Source organism: Bufo bufo, chromosome 3 (genome assembly GCF_905171765.1).
Source record: "Bufo bufo chromosome 3, aBufBuf1.1, whole genome shotgun sequence".
Lineage (NCBI taxonomy): Eukaryota > Metazoa > Chordata > Amphibia > Anura > Bufonidae > Bufo > Bufo bufo.
In genome coordinates, this window is record NC_053391.1 from 135968759 (window position 1) to 135994389 (window position 25631).

Genomic DNA, 25631 nt, shown 5'->3' on the forward strand with positions numbered 1-25631 from the left:
CCACCTCTTATTAATTGCATTTTTACAGCATCAATTCCTTGCTGATGTTCAATCACAGTATAAAGTGACTGAACATCAAGTGTACCCATAATCCATCCAGTCTGGACATCTAAGTTTTCCAGAATCTGTATGATTTGGGTCGTATCTTTAATATAGGAATTGGTTTTCTTGACTATTGGCTGTAACTGTACGTCTAAATATATAGACGTACAGTTACAGCCAATAGTCAAGAAAACCAATTCCTATATTAAAGATACGACCCAAATCATACAGATTCTGGAAAACTTAGATGTCCAGACTGGATGGATTATGGGTACACTTGATGTTCAGTCACTTTATACTGTGATTGAACATCAGCAAGGAATTGATGCTGTAAAAATGCAATTAATAAGAGGTGGCTCGTATGGAGCAATAAAAAAAGAGTTTATAACGAAAGGAATAGAGTATATCCTGAGCCACAACTACTTCTTTTTTGAGGGGGAATTCTTCCTGCAGAAGCGGGGTACCGCCATGGGGACCAGATTCGCCCCCAGCTATGCTAATTTGTTCTTGGCTGAGTGGGAGTACAACCTCATCAAGCCAAGGCTGGGGACGGATCTGGCCCTGTGGCGCCGTTATATAGATGATGTGATCTTCATCTGGAAAAAGAGTAAAGAAGAATTGGAAAAATTCCTAGAAACAATCAATATTAATAATTTAAATCTGGTCTTTACCTCAAACATACAGGAGAGTACCGAATTCTTGGATTTATTAATCACACAATCTGGTAATAAATATATATGTGAGACATTTTGTAAATCCACAGCTAGAAATAGTTATATCGATTTTTCTAGCTGTCACCTGCCGAAATGGCTGACAAATGTTCCCTCTGGTCAGTTCCGTAGGATTAAGCGGAACTGCACAGAGGGACATACTTTTGAGATGGAAGCCATTGAGATGAAAAGACAATTTATTGAGAAGGAATATCCTGAAAACTTAGTGGAGGAGTCACTCAACCAAATTAGGAAATTAGATAGAAGAGAGTTCTTTAATAAGGAGGACAATAAAGATAAAAATGAGATGGATAATGAGGAAGATAAAACACTAAATAAAGAAGCCATGAGAGTTGTTCTTCCATTTAATGAGAATTATAGGAAGATTCAGAAAATTATTAAAACCCATTGGCACCATGTGTTGAATGACAAAATTGTGGGACACTTACTCCCGACTGTTCCGACGATTACCTTCACTAGGGCACCCAATCTAGGTATCAAGGTGGCCCCTACCGTAAAACCGTGGAAACAGAATAAGTTGAGTTTTTCAGGAACTTGGCTGAGTTTGAAGGGTTTTTATAAATGTGGAAGGTGTATGGGTTGTAGAATGAATAAAAAACCCCGCCTGACGACTAATGTCCCCTCGACTCAGAACAACTATAATTGGGAGATAGAAGATTGTCTTACATGTGACTCCAGTGGAGTTATCTACCTTCTCCAGTGCCCCTGTAACAGACAATATATAGGACGTACCAAGAGGCCATTCAAAAAAAGAGTGGCCGAACATATTGCCAACATCAGGAAGGGGTACAATAAACATTCCCTATATAAACATTATAAAGAGATGCATAATCAGGATCCATCAAGTCTGGTGTTTACGGCACTGGAGAAGGTGGAGAAACACTGGAGAGGCGGGGATTTTATCAGACAAATGTCTAGGATAGAATCCAGACGCATTTATGAATTTGGATCTCTACAACCGAAAGGCCTTAATTCGGAGTTGGAAATTTTTGGATTTATGTAGGTTGGATGTCTCGTGGCCGACAGCACGTCGCATGCTAGGCCGTCTATCGGCGCTGCGACGTGTCCTTGGCTCCGAGATACCCACCCTTCTTTCTCTATCAAATCCGAATAATTGTATTGAACTCTAGGATTCCTATGAAACTTTCAAGATTCCTCACATTTATTATTTATTGTTTTATATTCTTATATTGATATTTTAATCTTGAAAATTTGTTTAATAATATTTTATTATAAAAAGTCATTTTATAAGTGTTGGCAATCAGATATCAAGTTTATATTTCACATAATGATATATCACACCAATTGGGACATCTGGGCCAAAAAACGCATGTGTCCCCAAAAAAACGCATAAAAAACGCATGGAAACTGCAATAAGAAGGGGAAAAAAAAATTTTTTTTTTTTTTTTTTTTTAATCAAGGCTGTATAGAATTATCCCTTGATTATGTGGGAGGATTCCCTTGCAAACTGGGAGTAGTATGAACAACAGGTGTCCGAGATTTGGGAAGCAATCAAAGGAATGGATAAAAATGGAGGCAGAGCAGGCAGACACTTGACCACTGAGGAAGGGAGAGTGAATCTACCCGTAACGCGTATGGTGAAACAAGTGATGTACCTGCATTGAAAAGCCTCCGATAATACTGTATGGCCATACAGAAGAAAATCTCTACAGTAAAGGATTAACTATTCTTATCGTCGAAAGCTGCACCAAAGGAAATTGCGGAACAGAGTGGCAACTCCCGCGATCTTTGGAACTCCCGCAAAATTTAAACCAGCTTGCTGTATGGAGCGACTGAATAAGCCGGCAAATATTTAAAGCTCCATTGAAGCAATAGGGAGACAGCAGACGCTAGACGGTAAGTCAAATATCGATTTAAAGTTTTCTTCAATCCAAAGCTCATATCGAGCTTAAAAGGATATGCTATAAGAGACTTTTCACATTATCAGGATTCCTGTGGACACTTTATGAACATATTGCGCTCCCAGTGAATACACCTACAACATTTTCAGTGACATTCAGTTTCCCAAATTGGGATAGAGCTCTAGAAGATAATACCCCCTCTTTCCCAAATAACAGCATATACTTGAAGTTTCTTGGTGTGATATATATTATTGAATTTATCGACACTATTGAGTCATATGAATATAGTGTCGATCATATCTACCACAATATATGTGACTGTAATGTTGTATATTATTGCTACATTGTTCTTATAAATTTTATTACTTGTATTTTATGGGGATATAATAAATATTTTCTGCACATGTCAATTTGGTTGCCAAGTGTATGAGTGCTCGCTCATTACTCTATTACAGCATCCAGTAATGCCGGAACTATTCACTTCAATGGGGCTTGAAAAAATAAAAAATGACTCAGTGTGCATTCCGTTGCGCAGCAAAAAATAGAACATGTCCTATTCTTGTCCATTTGGCAGACAAAGGATAGGCATTGTTACAATGGAGCTGCAAAAAAAGGACGCAAATGGTGCGAAATACATACATTCATGTGCATGAGCCATTATACAGCATTATGAGTGTGCCTGCTTGGCCCGTGCTGCGGACCGCGATGCACAGGCACCGACTGTGGGTCCGACGCATGCGGACCCATTCAGTTGAATGGGGTCCGCACCGCTAAAAAGTAGTGCATGCACTACTTTTTTGCGGAGCAGAGGCACGGACAGAAAACCAATGGAAGTACTCCGTAGTGCTTCCAATCTATGCCTCCGTATCTCCCAAATTGCGGACCCATTCAAGTGAATAGGTCCGCATTCCTGATGCGGGGTGCACACGGCTGGTACCCGTGTATTGCCGACCTGCTATGTGCGGGTCGCAATACGGCCACGGCCGGGTGCATGAGCCCTAAAACTGTGCCATCATGTCGTCAGTGGAATGGAGGTCAGGACGGGACCTCTCTCTGACACACGCTGCAAGTTTATCGCATTGCACTCACTCGTGTGTCTCTGGCCTAAAACTTCTCTTATTAGTAGACCACATGGGCAATGCAGCACCCGCTACGTAGGAAAGGCCCCTGAATGTGATTATTTGTTCTTTTCAGAGATATGCGGTGCCAATCTACCCACAGCCGCTTATCTTCATCCTACTATAGTAATATAATTGCACCCCAGCAATATCCTATTAACTCATTATATGGACGCCGCTTCACCATTCTGGTTCTGCTGCGGTAGCTGGAGCTCTTTGCATAAAGGGGATCACCACCCATCCTGAGGGTTGGGGGACCGCGCGCCAATGCTGCTTTAGTGCGGTGTCCCTTTTAACAGGGGTCTCAGTGGTCAGACTCTTTCCTATGCCACATATTATATCCACTGAAACACTTGTGTTTTGACACCTTTTACAGTTAACCCCTAACACACAGAAGAGGCCGCACAGAAGCCCTTGAAAAAAATCTCCTCAGCCCCCGAAACCACAGCACTTTCCTTCAGCACTAACCCAAGGTCAGGTGACCTAATCGCGGCCTTTTTTTTTTTAACACCACGTGACCTAAACCTCCTGCTAGCCTGTACACTCTAGGCTGTGTCGCAGGTTTCTTGCCAGGACATGGGACGGAGGCTAAGCTATGAACACCTCCGACAGGAAGCCCAGAGCCCACACTAATGCAGCCCCTTTTTCGTCTGTAAGGCCTAGTCCGTGAGGCCCAAAGCCCTTTCAGTTTCTGCCCTCCGCGGTCCCTGACTCTGCCAGTAATAAACATGGCTCCATTATGTTGCTACCGGCACGATCATGTGACACCGACGAAGCTCCGCCCACTCAGGCTGTGCCTGCGTTAGAGGTTCCGAATCTGCCCCCGGCCCGAGCGCTGTAACCCGGCCGCCATAGACGCTTGTAATGCCGCTGCTGGCATGTCATGTGTACACGGGGGGCAGCCGGCCTTGGGGACTTTTAACAAGGATCGCATTCAGAGCTTCACCGAGATCTTTATCTTTAACACAGCGCAGAAACCATGCCGGGTGAGTACGTCATGACGTCATTACGTGCTGCCGGCGCATGCGTAACTCCTGTCACTTGGTGGTGGTGACTTGGGTATTTTTTCCGGTGTTGAGTTCCGGGCTCAATACCGGAAACAAACGCTTCAGTTTTATCCTAATGCATTGTGAATGGAGTGTATTCCGTTCAGGATGCATCAGTTCAGTCCCTCTTACGGTATTTGGCGGGAAAAATACAGCATTAGGGCTCTTTCACACTTGCGTTGTCCGGATCCGTCGTGCACTCCATTTGCCGGAATTACACGCCGGATCCGGAAAAACGCAAGTGAACTGAAAGCATTTGAAGACTGATCCGTCTTTAAAATGCGTTCAGTGTTACTATGGCAGCCAGGACGCTATTAAAGTCCTGGTTGCCATAGTAGTAGTGGGGAGCAGTATACTTACAGTTCGTGCGGCTCCCGGGGCGCTCCAGAATGACGTCAGAGCGCCCCATGCGCATGGATGACGTCACCCATGCGCGTGGGGCGCCCTGACGTCACTCTGGAGCGCCCGGGGAGCCGCACGGACGGTAAGTATACTGCTCCCCACTACACTTTACCATGGCTGCCAGGACTTTAGCGTCCTTGCAGCCATGGTAACCATCCAGAAAAAGCTAAACGTCGGATCCGGCAATGCGCCGAATGCGCCGAAACGACGTTTAGCTTAAGGCCGGATCCGGATCAATGCCTTTCAATGGGCATTAATTCCGGATCCGGCCTTGCGGCAAGTGTTCAGGATTTTTGGCCGGAGCAAAAAGCGCAGCATGCTGCAGTATTTTCTCCGGCCAAAAAACGTTCCGGTCCGGAACTGAAGACATCCTGATGCATCCTGAACGGATTTCTCTCCATTCAGAATGCATTAGGATAATCCTGATCAGGATTCTTCCGGCATAGAGCCCCGACGACGGAACTCTATGCCGGAAGAAAAGAACGCAAGTGTGAAAGAGCCCTAAATTTTCATTGAAATGTATTAATGCCAGATCCGGTACCAAGTGTTTCGGTGTTCAGCCAAATCTCTATACCTTGCGAAAAGTCTATACCGGAAGTGCCGCACAGGAATCAGCTGGAGGAGGGTGTGCGCTGCGCAAGCGCACATCCACCGGCTTAGCAAAGAATTATTGCAGCGCCGCGATAGAAGTACTTTGTACACCGCGTGTGCGCACTTAGGGGTATAGAGATTTTGCAGCGCAAAATGTTTCATCAGATCTCCCCACCCCTGAGTGCGCACGCGCCCACAAATCATCAGTTGCAGTTCAGCTCTACTATGTGGGGAGCTCGGTATCCAGCACTCAGCTCTGCGGTAAGGATAAACTGTAACTGATGATTTGTGGGCGCGTGCGCACTCAGGGGTAGGGAGATCTGATGAAACAGTTTGCGCTGCAAAATCTCTATACCCCTAAGTGCGCACGCGCGGTGTACGAAGCGCACACCCTCCTCCAGCTGATTCCTGTGCGGCTGCGTCACTTCCGGTATAGACTTTTCGCAAGGTATAGAGATTTGGCAGAACACCGGTCTTTAAGCCAGTTTTAGATACATGTAATGGGACAGCAGTTGTCGCAAATGTAAGGCTTCATGCATCCATGTGCGATCCACATTTTTTGCCCCTGACCCATTCATTTTCTATCCACACATCTGTATGTTTTGCAGATCTGTGCAGCCATTCTGCAAAAAATAGAATATGCCAAATTCAGGTCCGCATTGCAGATGAGAATAGTAATTTCTGATGGGAGGGAGGAAAATGCTGAATATGCCATATGCACGAGCCCCATGGCGGACTTTACCACCGCGCAAACCAAGCAAATACTTGGTCCCCCTGTCGGCCACAAGCAGTAGGCTGAAATAAATGACTAAAGGTTTAGACGCGCCATCTGTACAACCGGTTCAGCTGTACAGGAGCCTGGGGGGGTCCTTGCCAGCTGTAGAGCAGTAGCCAGAGTGCCCAGGCTGCACTGCTTGGGACCCCAGAAATATCAAATTGGAAATCGATAGCCTAAACTGATCTGCAGTGTAGATTACAGATGCCCAGCACGCATGCAACAGGTCAGCCATCTTCATAGGTACAAATATCTGGATTTTGCCACAGAGTTTACTGTGGAATCTCCACCTTGTGTGGCCGTCCCTTACAGAGAATCTATCGATTCCACTCCCTTGCATTACCCCTCTGTAGACCTGCAAAGTGTCCAGGTGGTGTATTGAGGACTTCTAAGCAGTGTGACTCCCAGGTCCTTCAGCACACCGACCCTTTCCGAGCTCATTGCATATCCTGAATCTGTGTCTCTCGGCTCATTAGCGTAGTTTAGAGGGCTTTCTATGATGTCAGATTCTAGATGGTGGGACCACCAGAGCTGGAGGAGAGTTACCAGGCAGGTCATTATTTTATCACATCCCATGTTTTCATTTTTTTAAATCCTGGACTTAGAATCTTGCATTTTACTGTCTTAGATTTGAAATCTGCTTGTAGCTTCCTGTGTAACATCTCAATTATTTCTTATTTACAGTGTTGTCTCTTTGTCCTATGACTTGTTTGAGGGAAAAGCACCTGGACCACCCCTGGTCCTTCTTCATGGATTGTTTGGCAGCAAATCAAACTTCCAATCTATTGCCCGAGCTTTGGTGCGACGGACAGATAGAAAGGTACGTGCTTGTCTGGTGGCTTTGTTCACATCTGCATTGAAGACTCCGTCACAGGTTTTGTCCAAAAAAAAGTCAGGCAAAATCTTAACTGTGTCCAGAGGGATCAACCTGTTAGGCCTCTTTCACACGGGCGTCATGTTTTTGGCCCGGATAAGATGCGGGTGCTTCGCGGGAAAATGCGCGATTTTTCCACGTGAGTACAAAACATTGTAATGTGTTTTGCACGCGCGTGAGAAAAATCGGCATGTTTGGTACCCAAACCCGAACTTCTTCACAGAAGTTCGGGCTTGGGATCGGTGTTTTGTAGATTGTATTATTTTTCCTTATAGCATGGTTATAAGGGAAAATAACAGCATTCTTAATACAGAATGCATAGTACAATAGGGCTGGAGGGGTTAAAAAAATAAATTAATTAACTCACCTTAATCCACTTGTTCGCGCAGCCGGCATCTCCTTCTGTTTTCTTCTTTGAGGAATAGGACCTTTGATGACGTCACTGCGCTCATCACATGATCTTTTACCATGGTGATGGACCATGTGACGGACCATGCGATGAGCGCAGTGACGTCACCACAGGTACTTTTCCTGTGCACAGCAAAGATGAAGGCAGAAGAGAAGCCGGGCTGCGCAAACAAGTGGATTAAGGTGAGTTATATTATTATTATTTTTTTTTAACCCCTCCAGCCCTATTGTACTATGCATTCTGTATTAAGAATGCTATTATTTTCCCTTATAACCATGTCAAAAGGGAAAATAATAATGATCGGGTCTCCATCCCGATCGTCTCCTAGCAACCATGCTTGAAAATCGCACCGCATCCGCACTTGCTCGCGGATGCTTTGATTTTCACGCAGCCCCATTCACTTCTATAGGGCCTGCGTTGCGTGGAAAACGCACAAAGAGGAGCATGCTGTGATTTTCACGCAACGCACAAGTGATGCGTGAAAATCACTGCTCGTGTGCACAGCCCCATAGAAATGAATGGGTCCTGATTTAGTGCGGGTGCAATGCGTTCACCTCACGCATTTCGCCCGTGTGAAAGGGGCCTTAGACAATTGGTTGGAGCAGGATCCTCCCCCCTCTGCCATGTCTGCAATAGGATGCTTGATAAGCTGTAAGAAAGCCGCAGCTTGGATCGCTGCTGCCGTCAAACAGCTGATTGGCGGGGGGCCCGGAGTTAGACCCCACCAATCAAATATTGATTATAGAAATCACGAGATGATCACGGCACTCTATCTAAGGCTGATAGATTTAGGGTGCGCGTCTAGGTGTGTTCCTTGCTCCACCTCTCGGAACTGGTAAGTATTTGAATCATTTAGACAGCACTCCAGTATTAGATTAATGCTTTTTATTTGCCGGACATAGAGGTCCTTTTTGGAACTGGGGCAACGTTTCGGGCAAAAAGCATGCCCTTCATCAGGCTAGTTGCGTACACGGATGCATGGAAGGCCGGCAATTATTCAAATCAAATATTGATGACATATCCTGATCATAGGCCATCAATATTACAAAACCCCTTTAAGCCCTACCCCCAGTCGTTCACCAGCTGAAATTGAATAGATCAGTAGGAGGGTAAGCCCCTATTTATCAGTTTCTTGCATAGATAGGTACGAGGCAATAATACAAGTCTGGTATTTATGTCTTCGGCAGGTATTAACATTAGATGCCCGCAACCATGGCAGCAGTCCACATTGTGATACTATCACGTACCCTGCGATGAGTGACGATGTCCGTCGCCTCCTACGGCAGCTAAACATTTCTAGTTGTGTCTTAATCGGTCACAGCATGGGAGGCAAGACCGCCATGACCTTGGCACTGAGTGAAGTAAGTGGTACAACTGCAAGTGTTGTCAATGTGTTGTAGATGCAGCCATAAAATATATGTCTTGCTTGGACCCTTTTCAACGGCTGTATTTTAGTAGATATATATTAAAAGTTAAGCGTTAGGGGTTACCCTCAGTGATAACTATTGTTATAGCAACTGTCTGCGAGATATTGTTTTTCAGTGATTTTTTTAAAATAAAATGTATTACATAATAAAATAGAAAATAGATTTCATGTGTGATTGTTTCACGAAACGCAGCGATACTCATCTAATCCAGTTTCACATGAATGGAGTTGAGCTGCAGAACCAGGCAAAAACGACCTTTGTTCTGTTGTGACCAGTATAGCGAGGCTGCCCGTTTGCAGTGTTACCGGCTGTGTCTGTACACTTCTTCTTTTATTGTCATTTACAGTGTAACTGTAACAAAATCTAGTTAAAGGGGTTGTGCCAAGTTTTAAAGTTACCCCCTATCCACATCGATAGAGGTGACCACTGGGACCCCCACTGATCCCAAGAACTGGGGTCCCGCTCCCCCAATCTGATAGAGCGGCAGGTTAAGGGGGCATTCGCACAATTGTATGTTTCTTGCCGTCCACAAAACGCAGATCTGCAAAATACAGATGTTTTCCACGTCAGTATGTTCATTCCGCAAGTGATAGAACATGTCCTATTCTTGGCCGCAAATACGGACCACAGACCCATTGAAGTCAAGAGGTCTGCAAAAATAAAATAAAAACTGCTGCAAAACACATACAGTAGTGTGAATGCCCCCTTAACCGAACACGATCCCCGTTCTTGGGATCAGTGGGGGCCCCGGTGGCCTTTCCCACCGATCAGTTACTTATCCCCTATCTTGTCGATAGGGAATAGCTTCAAATCCTGGAACAACCCCTATAATGTATTGCTAGGCGGCCTTTTCTCTGTTAATTAAGATATACAGACCTAGTTCTCCATCCATTGCCTGCACATGTCCACAGTGACATGGAACTTGCCATCTGTACAGAATGTATCTACACACCATTGACTCTGCTGTTTTGTCGTTCTCAGCCTCACTTGGTAGAGCGTTTATTATGTGTGGACATTAGTCCTTCTCCAACATTACCTCAGACTGGTTTCCCTCAGTATATCAAAATTATGCAGAATGTGCATTTGGAAGGGACGATGCCAAGGTCTACAGCCAGGAGACTGGCAGACGAGCAGCTCAGTGCAGCAGTCAAGGTATGGGTGGTCGTACATTCGCTCACCTTGCTCCGGACATATGACTCCATGACACACACGGGGGCAGATTGACTAATAGTGCCTCACTGTTCACTGTCCAAGAATAGGAGTCCCAGTCTTAATATTAGACACACTTACTACTCAGGTGCACGGACACTTATACATTTGGCATATCATAAGTCCCAGGTTTCAGAACTGTGGCAATTTTAGCACTAACTGAACAGACAGTGGAAAAGTAAAAGTAAAGCCTCATGCACACGTTAGTGGAACACAGACCGTGAGATACCGGCCTGGATTCCTGCTGTGTGCAGGAGCGCACGGCGTCATAGCAACCAATGACGCCGTGCGCTCCTGCTCTCGGCAGGAATCCAGGCCGGTATCTCACGGTCCGTGTTCCATTAACGTGTGCATGAGGCTTAAGACAGTGTAAACTTAGACAGTTTTAACCACTTCTACTCTGGAGCCATAACCTTTTTATTTTCCCATTCACATAGCCGTATGAGGGCTTATTTTTTTGCATATTTGTACTTTCCAATGCCACCATTTAAAGGTAAACTGTCATCAACGTTATGCTGCGCATACTAAAGGCAGCATAAAGTAGAGACAGGTGAGATGATTTCAGCGGTCTGTCATTTTTAAGTTAAAATTAAGTGGTTGCCGAGAACCAACATCACAATCATTGCAGACCTGGAAAAGAGTCCCGGCCACCTGAGAAGAGTCATGGTTATTCATGAATTCCTGCTCTCCTGCCCACCTGCTGATGACTGACAGGCTTCTACCTAGTTTTCTCCCTTTCTCTCTAGGAGAGAACTGCCAATCATCAGCATATGGGTGAGAGAGCAGGAGATTATGAATAACTATGACTCTTCTCAGGTAGATTTGACTCTTTTACAGGCCTGAGCTGCAATGATTATGATGCTGGTTCTCAGCAACCACTTACTATTAGCTCATCAGTGACACAGCGCTGAGATCAGCATTCCTGTCACTAATTTATGCTGCCCTCATTGAGGTCAGCATGAAGTTGATGACAGGTTCTCTTTAATATTGCATAGAATGTAGTGAAAGTGGGAAATTCCAAAGGTGGTGGAATTGGAAAAAAAAAAGCAATATTGTCACAGTTTTATGGAGGTTTTTTTTCCCTCCAGGTAAATACAAATCCGGCAATACCACACATGTATACTTTTCCTTACGTTTTGATGCTGAAAAGAAAATAGCAAATAGCGCCCTCAGATGCCGTGGTCAGGTTTCACCACGGCATCTGAGAGATTACATGTATGCGATCGGCATTACCGCCGGTCGCAGACATTACCCGGTTGCTATGGCGCTTGCTCTGCACAAGAAAGAAAAAGCGCTCATGTACACAGACCCATTGAAATTAATTGGTCAGGATTCAGTGCGATGCTATGCGTTCACGTCACGCATCCCTTCCGCGCAGAAAACTCGCTCGTGTGAAAGCACCTTATGTGTTAACCATGAGCACTGCAGGCTTCATAATGATACACTTGCATCTTATCATTTTTGTTGCATAGAAGTGTCGGACACATCTATAAAATACGGATAAATAATAATGTTGCAAATATTGATATCAATTTTGGTCCAACTTCCTCTGGAGCTTCCTATACATATGTGTGCACAGATCTCTGTCTTGTCACCAAGAGCCTTTGAGGTTGTCTTCTGGCCAGTCAGGCCTCATCCACCAGATAAGACAAGCATCATTGCATCGTAATAAGTCATTATTCTGATAAAGGTGGATTTAGATGGGCCAACTGAGCGGCCGATTGTCGGGAAGGAAGCATTCCTTCCCGACAGTCGGCTGCTTGTTCAGTGAAGAAGACTGCTCGTTTACATGCAGCGATCTCCTTCACTGTATGAGGATCGCTATAGTGATCCCTAATCCTCATACAGAATCATGGCTTCTGAGCAGCAGATCCCTATTTAGACCACACAATCTGCTGCTCAGAAGCCATGATTGGTGGTCCTTGCACAAGCGACATGATCACCGGATGAACAAACGTTTCACTTGTTCATCGCATGATCGGCGGCACATTTAGATGGGCAGATTGTCGGGAACAATCGTTCGCTGGAATTATTGGTGTGTCTAAATGCACCTTAACCATAGCTAGACCCAGACTCCCACAGTGAGAAGTTGAAAAGGTATGAAGAACCAGGGCGGGGGGTTATTTTTGGGGGGCTTACTGGAAGTGAGCCAATCATCTGGCGAGTGATGTATCCCCTTAGTTGTTTACCAGTCACAATTGTGTACCTTGATAGTGGCTGTGCCTGGTATCAGGTTTGTCAAGTGAATATGACTGAGCTGCAATACCAGGGACATCAGCTACTAAAAGTACAGTGAGCCGTGCGGACCTTACAAACAACTTATCAGCGAGTGTGCCGATAGTCTGACCCCAAATGATCTGATATTGATGATCAGTGTTAAAGAATCGGATAAACCCTTTAATTCACTGGGAAAAATCAGGTATACTTTTGATTCATAAATGAGTTCTTTGAGAATTGCTCATCAAATTTTAAGAGGAGATGCACACCACAGACACCATAAGGCCCCTTTCACACGGGCGAGTTTTCCGCCCGGGTGCAATGCGTGAGTTGAACGCATTGCACCCGCACTGAATCCGGAGCCATTCATTTCTATGGGGCTGTGCACATAAGCGGTGATTTTCACGCATCACTTGTGCGTTGCGAGAAAATCGCAGCATGCTCTATTTTGTTGCTTTCTCACGCAACGCAGGCCTTATAGAAGTGAATGGGGTTGCGTGAAAATCGCAAGCAAGTGCGGATGCGGTACGATTTTCACGCACGGTTGCTAGGAGACGATCGGGATGGGGACCCAATCATTATTATTTTCCCTTATAACATGGTTATAAGGGAAAATAATAGCATTCTCAATACAGAATGTATAGTACAATAGGGCTGGAGGGGTTAAAAAAAAATATTTAATTAACCCCTTAAGGACCCATGAAGTACCAGTACGGCATGGTTCCCGAGTCCTTAAGGACCCATGACGTCATGTGTTGTTCCGATCACCGCCGCCCGGTGGGAGGTGATCGGAACCCTGTGCCTGCTCAAATCATTGAACAGGCACCTCGGCTAAATGCGCCGAGGCCCCCCCGTGTCGGCGAACCGCAGGTTAATTCAGACCTGCGGTTTGCGGCTTTTACCTGGTGCGGCGGTGGTGCCATCGGGTCCCCATGGGGCTGTGGGGGGGACCCGATGGCATGGAAGGCAGCGCGATGCCTTCCTGTGACGTGCCTGTGAGATCCAGCCCCCTGGATCTCACAGGCCGGAAGCTGTATGAGTAATACACACAGTATTACTCATACAGCCAATGCATTCCAATACAGAAGTTTTGGAATGCATTGTAAAGGATTAGACCTCCAAAAGTTCCCAAACTGGGACAAAAAAAATAAGTGAAAAAAAAAAATTGAAAAAATAACGTTTTTCCCCAAATAAATTATGTATCAAGTAAAAATAAACAAAAATGTATTTTTCCCCAAATAAAGTGAAAAAAAATAGGGGGGGGGGGGGGGGAGTATACATATTAGGTATCGCCGCGTCCGTATCAACCGGCTCTATAAACATATCACATGACCTAATCCCTCAGATGAACACCGTAAAAAATTTAAAATAAAAACTTTTTTTGTCACCTTACATCACAAAAAGTGTAATAGCAAGCGATCAAAAAGTCACACGCACCCCAAAATAGTGCCAATAAAACAGTCATCTCATCCCGCAAAAATCATACCCTACCCAAGGTAATCGCCCAAAAATTGAAAAAATTATGGCTCTCAGACTATGGAAACACTAAAACATGATTTTTTTTCTTCAAAAAAGAAATCATTGTGTAAAACTTACATAAATAAAAAAAGTATACATATTAGGTATCGCCGCATCCGTGACAACCTGGTCTATATAAATATCACATGATCTAACCTGTCAGATGAATGTTGTAAATAACAAAAAATTAAAACGGTGCCAAAACAGCTATTTCTTGTTATCTTGCCTCACAAAAAGTGTAATATAGAGCAACCAAAAATCATATGTACCCTAAACTAGTACCAACAATACTGCCACGCTATCCCGTAGTTTCTAAAATGGGGCCACTTTTTTGGAGTTTCTACTCTAGGGGTGCATCAGGGGGGCTTCAAATGAGACATGGTGTTAAAAAAAAACAGTCCAGCAAAATCTGCCTTCTAAAAACCGTATGGCATTCCTTTCCTTCTGCGCCCTGCCGTGTGCCCGTACAGTAGTTTACGACCACATATGGGGTGTTTCTGTAAACTACAGAATCAGGGCCATAAATATTGAGTTTGGTTTGGCTGTTAACCCTTGCTTTGTAACTGGAAAAAAATTATTAAAATGGAAAATCTGCCAAAATAGTGACATTTTAAAATTGTATCTCTATTTTCCATTAATTCTTGTGGAACACCTAATTTTTGGGTGGTTTCTATTATGTAAGCCTCGCAAAGTGACTTCAGACCTGAACTGGTCCCTAAAAATGGGGTTTTTGAAAATTTCAGAAAAATTTCAAGATTTGCTTCTAAACTCCTAAGCCTTGTAACATCCCCAAAAAATAAAATATCATTCCCAAAATGATCCAAACATGAAGTAGACATATGGGGAATGTAAAATAATAACTATTTTTGGAGGTATTACTGTGTATTATAGAAGTAAGGAAATTGAAACTTGGAAATTTGCAATTTTTTACAAATTTTTGGTAAATTTGGTATTTTTTTTTATAAATAAAAATGAATTTTTGGACTTCATTTTACCAGTATCATGAAGTACAATATGTGACGAAAAAACAATCTCAGAATGGCCTGCATAAGTCAAAGCGTTTTAAAGTTATCAGCACTTAAAGTGACACTGGTCAGATTTGCAAAAAATGGCCAAGTCCAGAAGGTGAAATAGGGCCGAGTCCTTAAGGGGTTAAACTCACCTCATCCACTTGTTTGTGCTGCCCGACTCGTCTTCTTTCTTCTTCTTTGATGACCTGGGAGGAAAAGGACCTTTGGTGACGTCACTGAGCTCGTCATATGGTCCAACATGTGATGAGTGCAGTGACGTCACCAAAGGTCCTTTTCTCCCAGGTCCTCAAAGAAGAAGAAAGAAGACAAGCCGGGCTGTGCGAACAAGTAGATGAGGTGAGTTTAATTTCTATTTTTCTAACCCCTCCATCCCTAATTTACTTAGCATTCTGTATTAAGAATGCTATTATTTTCCCTTCTAACCATGTTATAAGGGAAAATATGAAAATCTACAGAATACCTAACCCAAACCCGAACTTCAGTGAAGGAGTCCGGGTTTGGGTCTGGGTACCACATTCAGTTTTTTCTCACGCGCGTACAAAATGCATTGGACTCGCCCGAAAGAAAAATTAAGAACGCAACGCAATCGCATACAAAACTCGCAGGCAAAAACGCACGATTTTCATGTGACGCACCCACATCCTATCCGGCCCTCACACTCGACACCTGTGTGAAAGAGGCCTAAGACTGCACATTCTGCCTTCATTTGTTACCTAAACTGTGAAGCACAATTCCAGATAGAACTGCTGTAATATGTAATGTAAATTAGCTAATAAAGAATAGTTTCATCTGCTGCTATTTCACAGTTTGGTCTTATTGTTCACAGGAAGCATCTGTTCGCCAGTTTTTGCTAACCAACCTTGTGCAAGAAAATGGACATTTTAAGTGGAGAGTAAATCTTGATGCCATCTCCAACCATCTCCAAGATCTACTAGACTTCCCAGAGTTTCATACATCTTACCCTGGACCTACACTCTTTCTGGGAGGTGCTCATTCTCCATACATTAGGTGAAATGCAAAATTGGATTTTTGAGCCATACTTCTTTTGTAATAGTATATTAATATCATGAATGCGTACTCTTATCGTTACAATCATGAAATATCACAAGATTTATACAACTAAAGTAGAGGTTGGCGATATAGACTATATGCAATATAAACAATATAAATTTGGCCAATGATAGAGATTTCATTTATATCGCCATATCGCAGTAGAACATGGCATGCGCCGCTCTCGGCACGCACCATGTTCTCCTGAGTCGGCACAGTGGAGAAGGAGGGAGTCCCTCCCCACTGTGTGCGGCTGCCGCTGACCACCAATAAGAACAGACTAGGAGGAGGAGGGGAGGGACTGTGGCCACTCCGCCACCAGTGAGAACAGAGTAGGAGGAGGAGGGACTGTGGCCACTGCACCACCAATGAGAAGAGAGAGGAGGAGGAGGGATTGTGGCCACTGCTCCACATGCAGGCTACGTTTGTATTCAGGCATATTAACTATATTCATTGGTGGCGCAGTAGCCACAGCCCCTCCCTTCTACTCCCCCTCTTCTAAGTATTATATTAATTGCGGCCCCCCTTCACATAATTAAATCATTGATGGCAGTGGCCCCAGGGTAGAAGCTTCTGATCGGAGCCCCAGCAGTGTAATCGCAGGGCTCCGATCGGTTACCATGGCAGCCAGGACGCTACTCAAGCCCTGGCTGCCATAGTCAGCTCCCTGCTGCTGTGTGCACTATGCACAGGGCAGCAGGGAGAGTGTGAAGTCCTATTTACCCTAATAGAGCTCTATTAGGGTGAATAGGACAAGGGTTCTAGCCCCTAAGGAGGCTAAGAGTTATTAAATAAAAAGTAAAAAAAATAAAATAAAATGTAACCCCCCCGAAATATAGAATATATTGCGATATATATCTCATAACGCACATACTTAAAATTATATTGCAATATAGATTTTAGGCCATATTGCCCTGCCTCATTCACACGTACATGTGCTGTATGTGTCTGCCACGAACAGCACACGTCCCCATTCATTTTAATGTGTGTTATTCAGACATCAGTGTTTTAGCACTGTCCGTGGGTCATTGTTGTTAGCACGGATGCATGCTCTATTTTGTCCGTGTTCACAGATCCATCACATTCATTATAGTCTATGGGTCCGTGAAAACCACGGATGAAACACGGAAGTCATCCGTGTTGCATCCATGTTTAACGGATCATTAGGAAGAGATGTTTTGAAAAATATTTTTCAGTTGTTCAGTGTCAGTGAAACACGGATGCAAGGCAGACAGCAAAAAACGGACACACAGGCCCAACACAGATCATTCACGGATGCATCACTGACCACCTGCTCACGGATTTGAGCACAGACACTGACATGTGAACGAGGCTTAAGGGGGTGTCTTCACCAGGATAGTACTGTTTCGTCAAGCATTGTTACCTCTGACATATGACTATTGTGAACTGTTTGGAGGCTCCTTAGATATTGGATTGTTGACTGAGATCTACCTACTATAACGTGTATGGCAGCTTATAAATTGAATGTTTGCCCCAGATATCTTTTTATTATTTTAATTTCATAATGTTCAAAAATCTCTCTTTTTTTATATATTTAAAAGGTTATTCCCATCTCAGACATTGGGGGCATATCGCTAGGATATGCCCGCAATGTCTGATAGGTGCTGGTCCCACCTCTGGGCCCTGCACTAATGCTTAGAACGGAGCCCACAGGGTCACAGAGAGCACACCACGCATGCGCGGCTGCCTCCCATTAATTTCAGTGGGACTGCCGAAAATAGCCCAGTGAGTCGCTCAGCTATTTTCAGCACTTCCATAGGAATGAATGGAGGGCCGCGCATGCGTGGGACCCGCACCTATCAGATATTGGGGACATATGCTATCGATATGCCCCCAATGTCTGAGACTTGAATGGGCCCGCGATCTACAACATACGGCAAAAGATAGGACATGTCCTATCATTTGCAGAGCGGAGGCACGGATTGGAAGCCCACGAAAACACTCTGTATCCCTTCCATGGGCTTCCAGGTCTGTGCCTCCGCACCTCAAAAGATTAGACATGCCCAATCTTTTGCTGTATGTTGCGGATCACGGACCTATTCAAGTCATTGGTGTCACGCCTTTGGTTTGCGCTGTGACACTGTTGCCACACTTACGGTTGCCCGCGGCAACGTGTTGCTGTGAGAGCATGCGGTGGCAGTGTCTCGGCCTTCTGGGTGATTACCGTGACATGGTTGCCACGCATGCTGTTGCTGGTGGTAACATGTGGTTTGGTATGCTTGTGTGTGCACTTCCCCTTTAAGTGGCTCCCTTCCTCTGTCTGTTGTTGGAAGGGTTAACTCCCTTCCTAGTGTTTTGTTATCACTGTGTTTCTGTGTGTGTGGGTGTGGCTACTTGGGCTATTTAGCCTCTACTGGATGCCTGAAGCTCCGTGTTCCTCCAGCCTTGGTGTATGCTGGTGGTTCACTGTTCCTGGCTATTACCATCTGTCCAGTGAGGGCCACCCTTGTGGTCATTAATGTTATTATGGTGTCTCTTTCCCTTCCTATCTTTTGGTTTGCGTGGGTCATGTTCAGGGTGTTGTATGTCTTGTGTTGTGTTACATGGCTGGTGATGTTTGGTGTCCAGCATGTTTGCTAGACATTCCCCTGTCTCATGTTTATTGCAGCTATGGGCGTCCTGGGTTCCTGTGTGGTTGTGGTTTGTGCTGTGTCCTTTAAATGTTGGTGTGGACAGTAGCACTTGTGCATGGGTTCCAGTCAGTGTGTCTGTGGCAGGTAACTGTGTTATGGGTTTCACTTACCTGCCAACTCCATATGCTGTATGTGTTCCCCTCTCCTTGCAGCCTGGCCTCAGATAGAGACTCCTGTTCCCCCATGACTGGGATGAACAGGTCGTGTCTTCCCTGCTCCTTGGTGAGGGATTACCAGGGCGACTCAGGGTCTCTAGGAATCCAGGGTATGAGCCGTCCTACCATTGGGGTCCGCTCATACGGTGAGGAGTCAGGGAGAGGATTAGGGACGCTGTAGGAGGTGACCTGCTCCCTTATTACTCCTTTTGCCCAGGCTAATACCCTTTTACCCTTTGACACCGCACAGTGGGGGGTTTCCCCCACTCCCCACCGTAACAATTGGGTCCTCACCACAGCATGTTCACACAGCCAGGGCCAGTGTATTGCAGACCCGCTGTTTGCGGTCCACAGCATGGTGGCCATGTGTTCGTCTGAATGGGGCCTTAAAGGGGTTGTCTCACTTCAGCAAATAGCATTTATTATGTAGAGAAAGTTAATTCAAGTCACATTTTAATATATTGTTATTATCCATATTGCTTCCTTTGCTGGCTGGATTCATTATTCCATCACATTATACACGGCTTGTTTCCATGGTTATCACCACCCTGCAATCCATCAGTGGTGGCCGTGCTTTCACACTATATAGGAAAAAGCATATATATATGCGCAGGACCGTGGGACTGCACATAGGTTAGTGATTTTTTCCTATAGTGTATAAGCACGACCACCACTGATGGATTGCAGGGTGGTCTGTAACCATGGAAACGAGCAGTGTATAATGTGATAGAAAAATGAATCCAGACAGCAAAGGAGGTAATATGGATAATAACAATACATTAGCAAGTGCCTTGTATTAACTGTCTACATGATAAATTCTATTTGCTGAGGTGAGAAAACCCCTTTAAATCTGTTCAGGCATTTGGAGCTCTGTGTCAAGAAAATAAATCTAAGACCAGTATAAGGGGCACTGTGTTAACAAGAAGACATTTTTTACCTGTGTTTACAGGCATAGATTTGACCCCAGAGAGACATCTGGGGATCTTAGTCTCTCTGACCAGTTACTGTACATCAGTGACGTCCAACCTACGGCCCGTGGGCCAAATCCGGCCCGCGAAGCTGTGTCATGCGCCCCGTGCAGTGACCGGAGGCCTTAGACTTTCCCCTGCTTTTTATCAGCTCAGGGTGCGCTGTGAACGGCACAGGCAGCGCAGCGATGCTGCCTGTGCCTGCAATAACCAATAGCAAAGCTCCGGAAATCAAGGAGCTTTGCTATTGGTTAGATTGGGCGGGCGCCGGAGCGATACAGCGCCCTGCAGTAGGGGAAGCCGGCAGAAGCTGGAAGGAGAAGGGGCCGACTCCCGGGGGCGGCTGAAGCAAAGAGTGCCAAGCGCGCTGCGCAAGGACCCCGAGAAGCATGGCGGCTAAGAAGCTGAAGCCTACAGCCCAGACATAAAGATGGACCTGCAGACGAAGGTGACAGCGCAGGGTGTAATGTATCTATATGTGTAATGTATGTAGAGCAGTGTGTGATCATCACATACTGCACTACATAAATCATACACATGTATACAACACATGCCCCCTCACAGTAATAATGGCCAGATATGTGCCCTCTTCACAGCAGTAATGCTCACACATGCCCCCTCACAGTAATAATGGCCAGATATGTGCCCTCTTCACAGTAGTAATGCTCACACATGCCCCCTCACAGTAATAATAGCCAGATATGTGCCCTCTTCACAGCAGTAATGCTCACACATGCCCCCTCACAGTAATAATGGCCAGATATGTGCCCTCTTCACAGTAGTATTGCTTACACATGCCCCCTCACAGTAATAATGGCCAGATATGTGCCCTCTTCACAGTAGTAATGCTCACACATGCCCCCTCACAGTAATAATGGCCAGATATGTGCCCTCTTCACAGTAGTAATGCTCACACATGCCCCCTCACAGTAATAATGGCCAGATATGTGCCCTCTTCACAGTAGTAATGCTTACACATGCCCCCTCACAGTAATAATGGCCAGATATGTGCCCTCTTCACAGTAGTAATGCTTACACATGCCCCCTCACAGTAATAATGGCAGATATGTGCCCTCTTCACAGTAGTAATGCTTACACATGCCCCCTCACAGTAATAATGGCCAGATATGTGCCCTCTTCACAGTAGTAATGCTCACACATGCCCCCTCACAGTAATAATGGCCAGATATGTGCCCTCTTCACAGTAGTAATGCTCACACGTGCCCCCTCACAGTAATAATGGCCAGATATGTGCCCTCTTCACAGTAGTAATGCTCACACATGCCTCCTCACAGTAATAATGGCCAGATATGTGCCCTCTTCACAGTAGTATTGCTTACACATGCCCCCTCACAGTAATAATGGCCAGATATGTGCCCTCTTCACAGTAGTAATGCTCACACGTGCCCCCTCACAGTAATAATGGCAGATATGTGCCCTCTTCACAGTAGTAATGCTCACACATGCCCCCTCACAGTAATAATGGCCAGATATGTGCCCTCTTCACAGTAGTAATGCTCACACGTGCCCCCTCACAGTAATAATGGCCAGATATGTGCCCTCTTCACAGTAGTAATGCTCACACGTGCCCCCTCACAGTAATAATGGCAGATATGTGCCCTCTTCACAGTAGTAATGCTCACAAGTGCCCCTCACAGTGTTTGCATTTCTTTCTGGCAAACCTACCTGGTTCTGGCCCGCAAAATTTATACCAAGTCTAGTGCAGCCGAAAAATGGTTGGGCACCACTGCTGTACATAATTGAGTAGTCAGAGCAAGACAATGCCCTTCTGTTCTCCAAAATGGAGTTGTCCAATTGCTATGACTGTATCAGTATCACTAATGTTTTATACAGATCTCATCATTGCTATGATCAAACCAAAATCCAGCCTCAGACTATTCAGTTCATCCGAATGACATTAACAATAAGCAATTCAATGGTGTAAAATATTTTCTATACATTATTTTTATATGTAACCCTTTTTTTTTTTTTTTTTTTTACTACTGCTATTTTAATTTTCAGTTCAGAGAATTATCCTGAAATAGAACGCCTCTTCCCGTGTGCAAACATCGAGTACATTGAAGGTGCGGGACACTGGGTACACGCCGAGCAGCCCCAGGACTTCCTCAATGCCATCTGCAGCTTTGTAGAGTCAACGTAACACAAGACTTTCTGTAGAACCAGCCTGCTCGTTCAATGATGTGTCGTCTAGACTTCCGGAAACCGTCGTAGCAGTATTATAATGTTTACAAATATCGGTGTGGAAATTATTGAATACGTTATTACAATGCCAAATGTAACAATTGCATATATTTGTGAATCTGATGGCAGAGTAGTAATCACTGTATAGTAATATCCTATTTTTTACTTTCAGAGATATTGTCAGTTTTCAGTTTTGGCGGTCACTTTAGAATTAAATTCTCAACAACTTCAAAAATGTAAGCTAGTTTGATGGTGGCAGCCATGAACGTTCCTGAATATTTAATGAAATATATCTTTATGGCAGTGGTCTATACTGGTTCTAATGTACATTGTATACATTTGTCATTTTTTACATTTCTGAGGCTGGTGTCTGATGTTTTGACAGGGTTTTGGTGTGTTTTTTTGGCTGGCATTTTATTGCATTTTTTTTTTTTTTTTGCCAGTGTGCATTGCTTTGTGTAATGGCATTTTTGCATGGCTTTTTTTTTTGTACCAATGTATTTTCCCAACACTGCTCTACAGAGGGAATACTTACTTTCCTATGGAAAAAGAAAACTCCAGACATAAAAAACACATTTTACAATCAGAAATGCCTAAAACACGCTGACTAATTAGGTGTTTCTGAGAAGTTTTTTGTTTTTTGTTTTTCTTTGGCACACCACAAAATTGTGTGTGGCACAACCCTAAAGTTAAAGGGGTTTTCTGGGCTACAGGTATTGATGACCAATCCTCAGAATATCAGCTCATTGGGGGTTCAGCACCCAGCACCCACACCGATCAGCTGCAGCCGCAGTGTATGGAGCCGGGAGCAGACAGATCCATAGACACACATCAGATCAGCTCTCATTCAAGTGAATGGATACCACAGATTGTATGGGGCCCTCTGCATCCGCTTCATACACAGTATAGTTTTCAGCGCTATGGCTTCCAGAAACAGCTTATCGAAGCCTCGCCTATTTGACATTGATGACTAGGGATGAGCGAACTTATGTTTCAAGTTCGTCATCCAGGGTTCGGGTTATCTAAGAATTGCGTTATGGATTCCGCTAACACGGACCATCAGTTATGGACATTCATGGGGGCTATTTATTATTATCAGTGCTTTCTAGGACTGCCTTGCTCTGTGTTATCTGGCATAAGATGTGCCACAATAAAGTGCATGCCTCTTGCTAATTGTGGCGCATTTCTTCAGGAAAGAGCACAGATTTCTGGTATAGTTAAAGGGGTTCTCCGGGAATTAAGAAAATGAAAATATTAAAATATGACTTTATTATAAAAACTCAACATCCACGTAAATTTGAGCCAACAATCCAGGGACTTAGGGTTTATTCAAACGACCGTATCAGTTTATTCAGTCCGCAAATTGTAGATCTGCAAAACATGGATACCGGCTGTTTTACGCAATGGCCAGCCCTATGATAGAAATGCATATTCTTGTGGACAAGAAAAGAAAAAGTTGTTTTTTTTGGAACAGAAGCACAAATGTGGACTGAACACTGTGTGCTGTCCGCATCTTTTGTTCTTCTGTTCCACAAAATTTGCGTAACGGATGTGGACACAACTATACGGTCGTGTGAATGGGCCGTTAATCTGATCGCCTTATTAGGGGTCAGGAAAGAATTTTTTTCCTCTTCTATGAGGACACTACTAGTCCTCAGGGGCCACTATCAGAAATGAGCATCCTCTCTAGGGAGATCAGTGATCACTACAGCGATCTCTCGTTCACATATAGAATCCTTGTTTAGACCGAACAATCTGCTGCCAGCAAACAACTGTGTCACATAAACAAGAGGTTGCTCATTCATTGCGTGACTGGCGATTATCGGGAACAAGTGTTCCCAGGAAGCAGGGCCGTAGATAATTTTTTTTCCTGGGGGGGGGTTCAGCTTTCTCAAATTATAAGAGTCATCATCCACAGATATCCCCCCCCCCCCCCCCATAACAGTGTCCCTATTGTAAGACGGACCCGCCGTTCTTATGTAAGTGACTAAGTGAGCTATTTGTGCAAAGTATATGTACTACTACTATCTAATAATCTATCAGTAACTTACTGGGACTGTCAGGACTCCAGATAGGCTCCAGGCTGGCTCCCGCTCTTCAAACACTAAAACTAGGGGGCAGCGTAATGTGACGTCACTCACTACGTCACGCCGCAGGCGCATGCTCCTCCTACTTTATTAAAGAAGGCGGAGCAGGCGCGTGACAACGGAGTGAGTTACGTGGCCGGCCGCCGGGAGACGGAGTCACGGAGGCGGAGCACAGGAGCAGTGGGGGTGGACTGAATACACTGTCTGTATGTGCCTTTGTGTCATAGTTGCCATCTGTGCGGTCGCCGGTCGGACACTAGTGCGGGTCTGGCAGGCGGCAGTGCAGGAAGCGGAGCACAGGGGTGTGATTAGCGCACCCCGTGCGCACGCCTATGCTGCCCGCCCTGCAGCCTCCATCACCTCTCTGTGTGCCGCACTGCCCGCGCCGCTATTGCAGGCAGCGGCACGCCCGGGCCGTTCTCTGGCAGGTTAGGAGGACAGACACTCTGGGGGGGGGGGGTTTGAACCCCCTTATCCCCCCCCCCTTATCTACGCCCCTGCCAGGAAGGTTCGTTCCCACTAATTAATTCAATTGTCAGTCCATGTACAGGTCCTTCTCAAAAAATTAGCATATTGTGATAAAGTTTATTATTTTCTGTAATTTACTGATAAACATTAGACTTTCATATATTTTAGATTCATTACACACAACTGAAGTAGTTCAAGCCTTTTCTTGTTTTAATATTGATGATTTTGGCATACAGCTCATGAAAACCCAAAATTCCTATCTCAAAAAATTAGCATATCATGAAAAGGTTCTCTAAACAAGCTATTAACCTAATTATCTGAATCAACTAATTAACTCTAAACACCTGCAAAAGATTCCTGAGGCTTTTAAAAACTCCCAGCCTGGTTCATTACTCAAAACCGCAATCATGGGTAAGACTGCCGACCTGACTGCTGTCCAGAAGGCCATCATTGACACCCTCAAGCAAGAGGGTAAGACACAGAAAGAAATTTCTGAACGAATAGGCTGTTCCCAGAGTGCTGTATCAAGGCACCTCAGTGGGAAGTCTGTGGGAAGGAAAAAGTGCGGCAGAAAACGCTGCACAACGAGAAGAGGTGACCGGACCCTGAGGAAGATTGTGGAGAAGGACCGATTCCAGACCTTGGGGGACCTGCGGAAGCAGTAGACTGAGTCTGGAGTAGAAACATCCAGAGCTACCGTGTACAGGCGTGTGCAGGAAATGGGCTACAGGTGCCGCATTCCCCAGGTCAAGCCACTTTTGAACCAGAAACAGCGGCAGAAGCGCCTGTCCTGGG

General features: G+C 44.8%; 1 protein-coding gene across 1 annotated transcript; it reads left to right on the top strand.

The window, feature by feature from the left end:
• Positions 1-4290: 4290 nt before the first annotated feature.
• Positions 4291-22584, top strand: ABHD11 (abhydrolase domain containing 11). The gene is made up of 6 exons (XM_040423630.1): positions 4291-4739; positions 7252-7387; positions 9038-9211; positions 10259-10429; positions 16079-16260; positions 22102-22584. The coding sequence occupies exons 1-6, from the start codon at positions 4618-4620 to the stop codon at positions 22238-22240; spliced, it is 924 nt and encodes a 307-aa protein (XP_040279564.1). The 5' UTR covers positions 4291-4617; the 3' UTR covers positions 22241-22584.
• The last annotated feature ends 3047 nt before the right edge of the window (positions 22585-25631 follow it).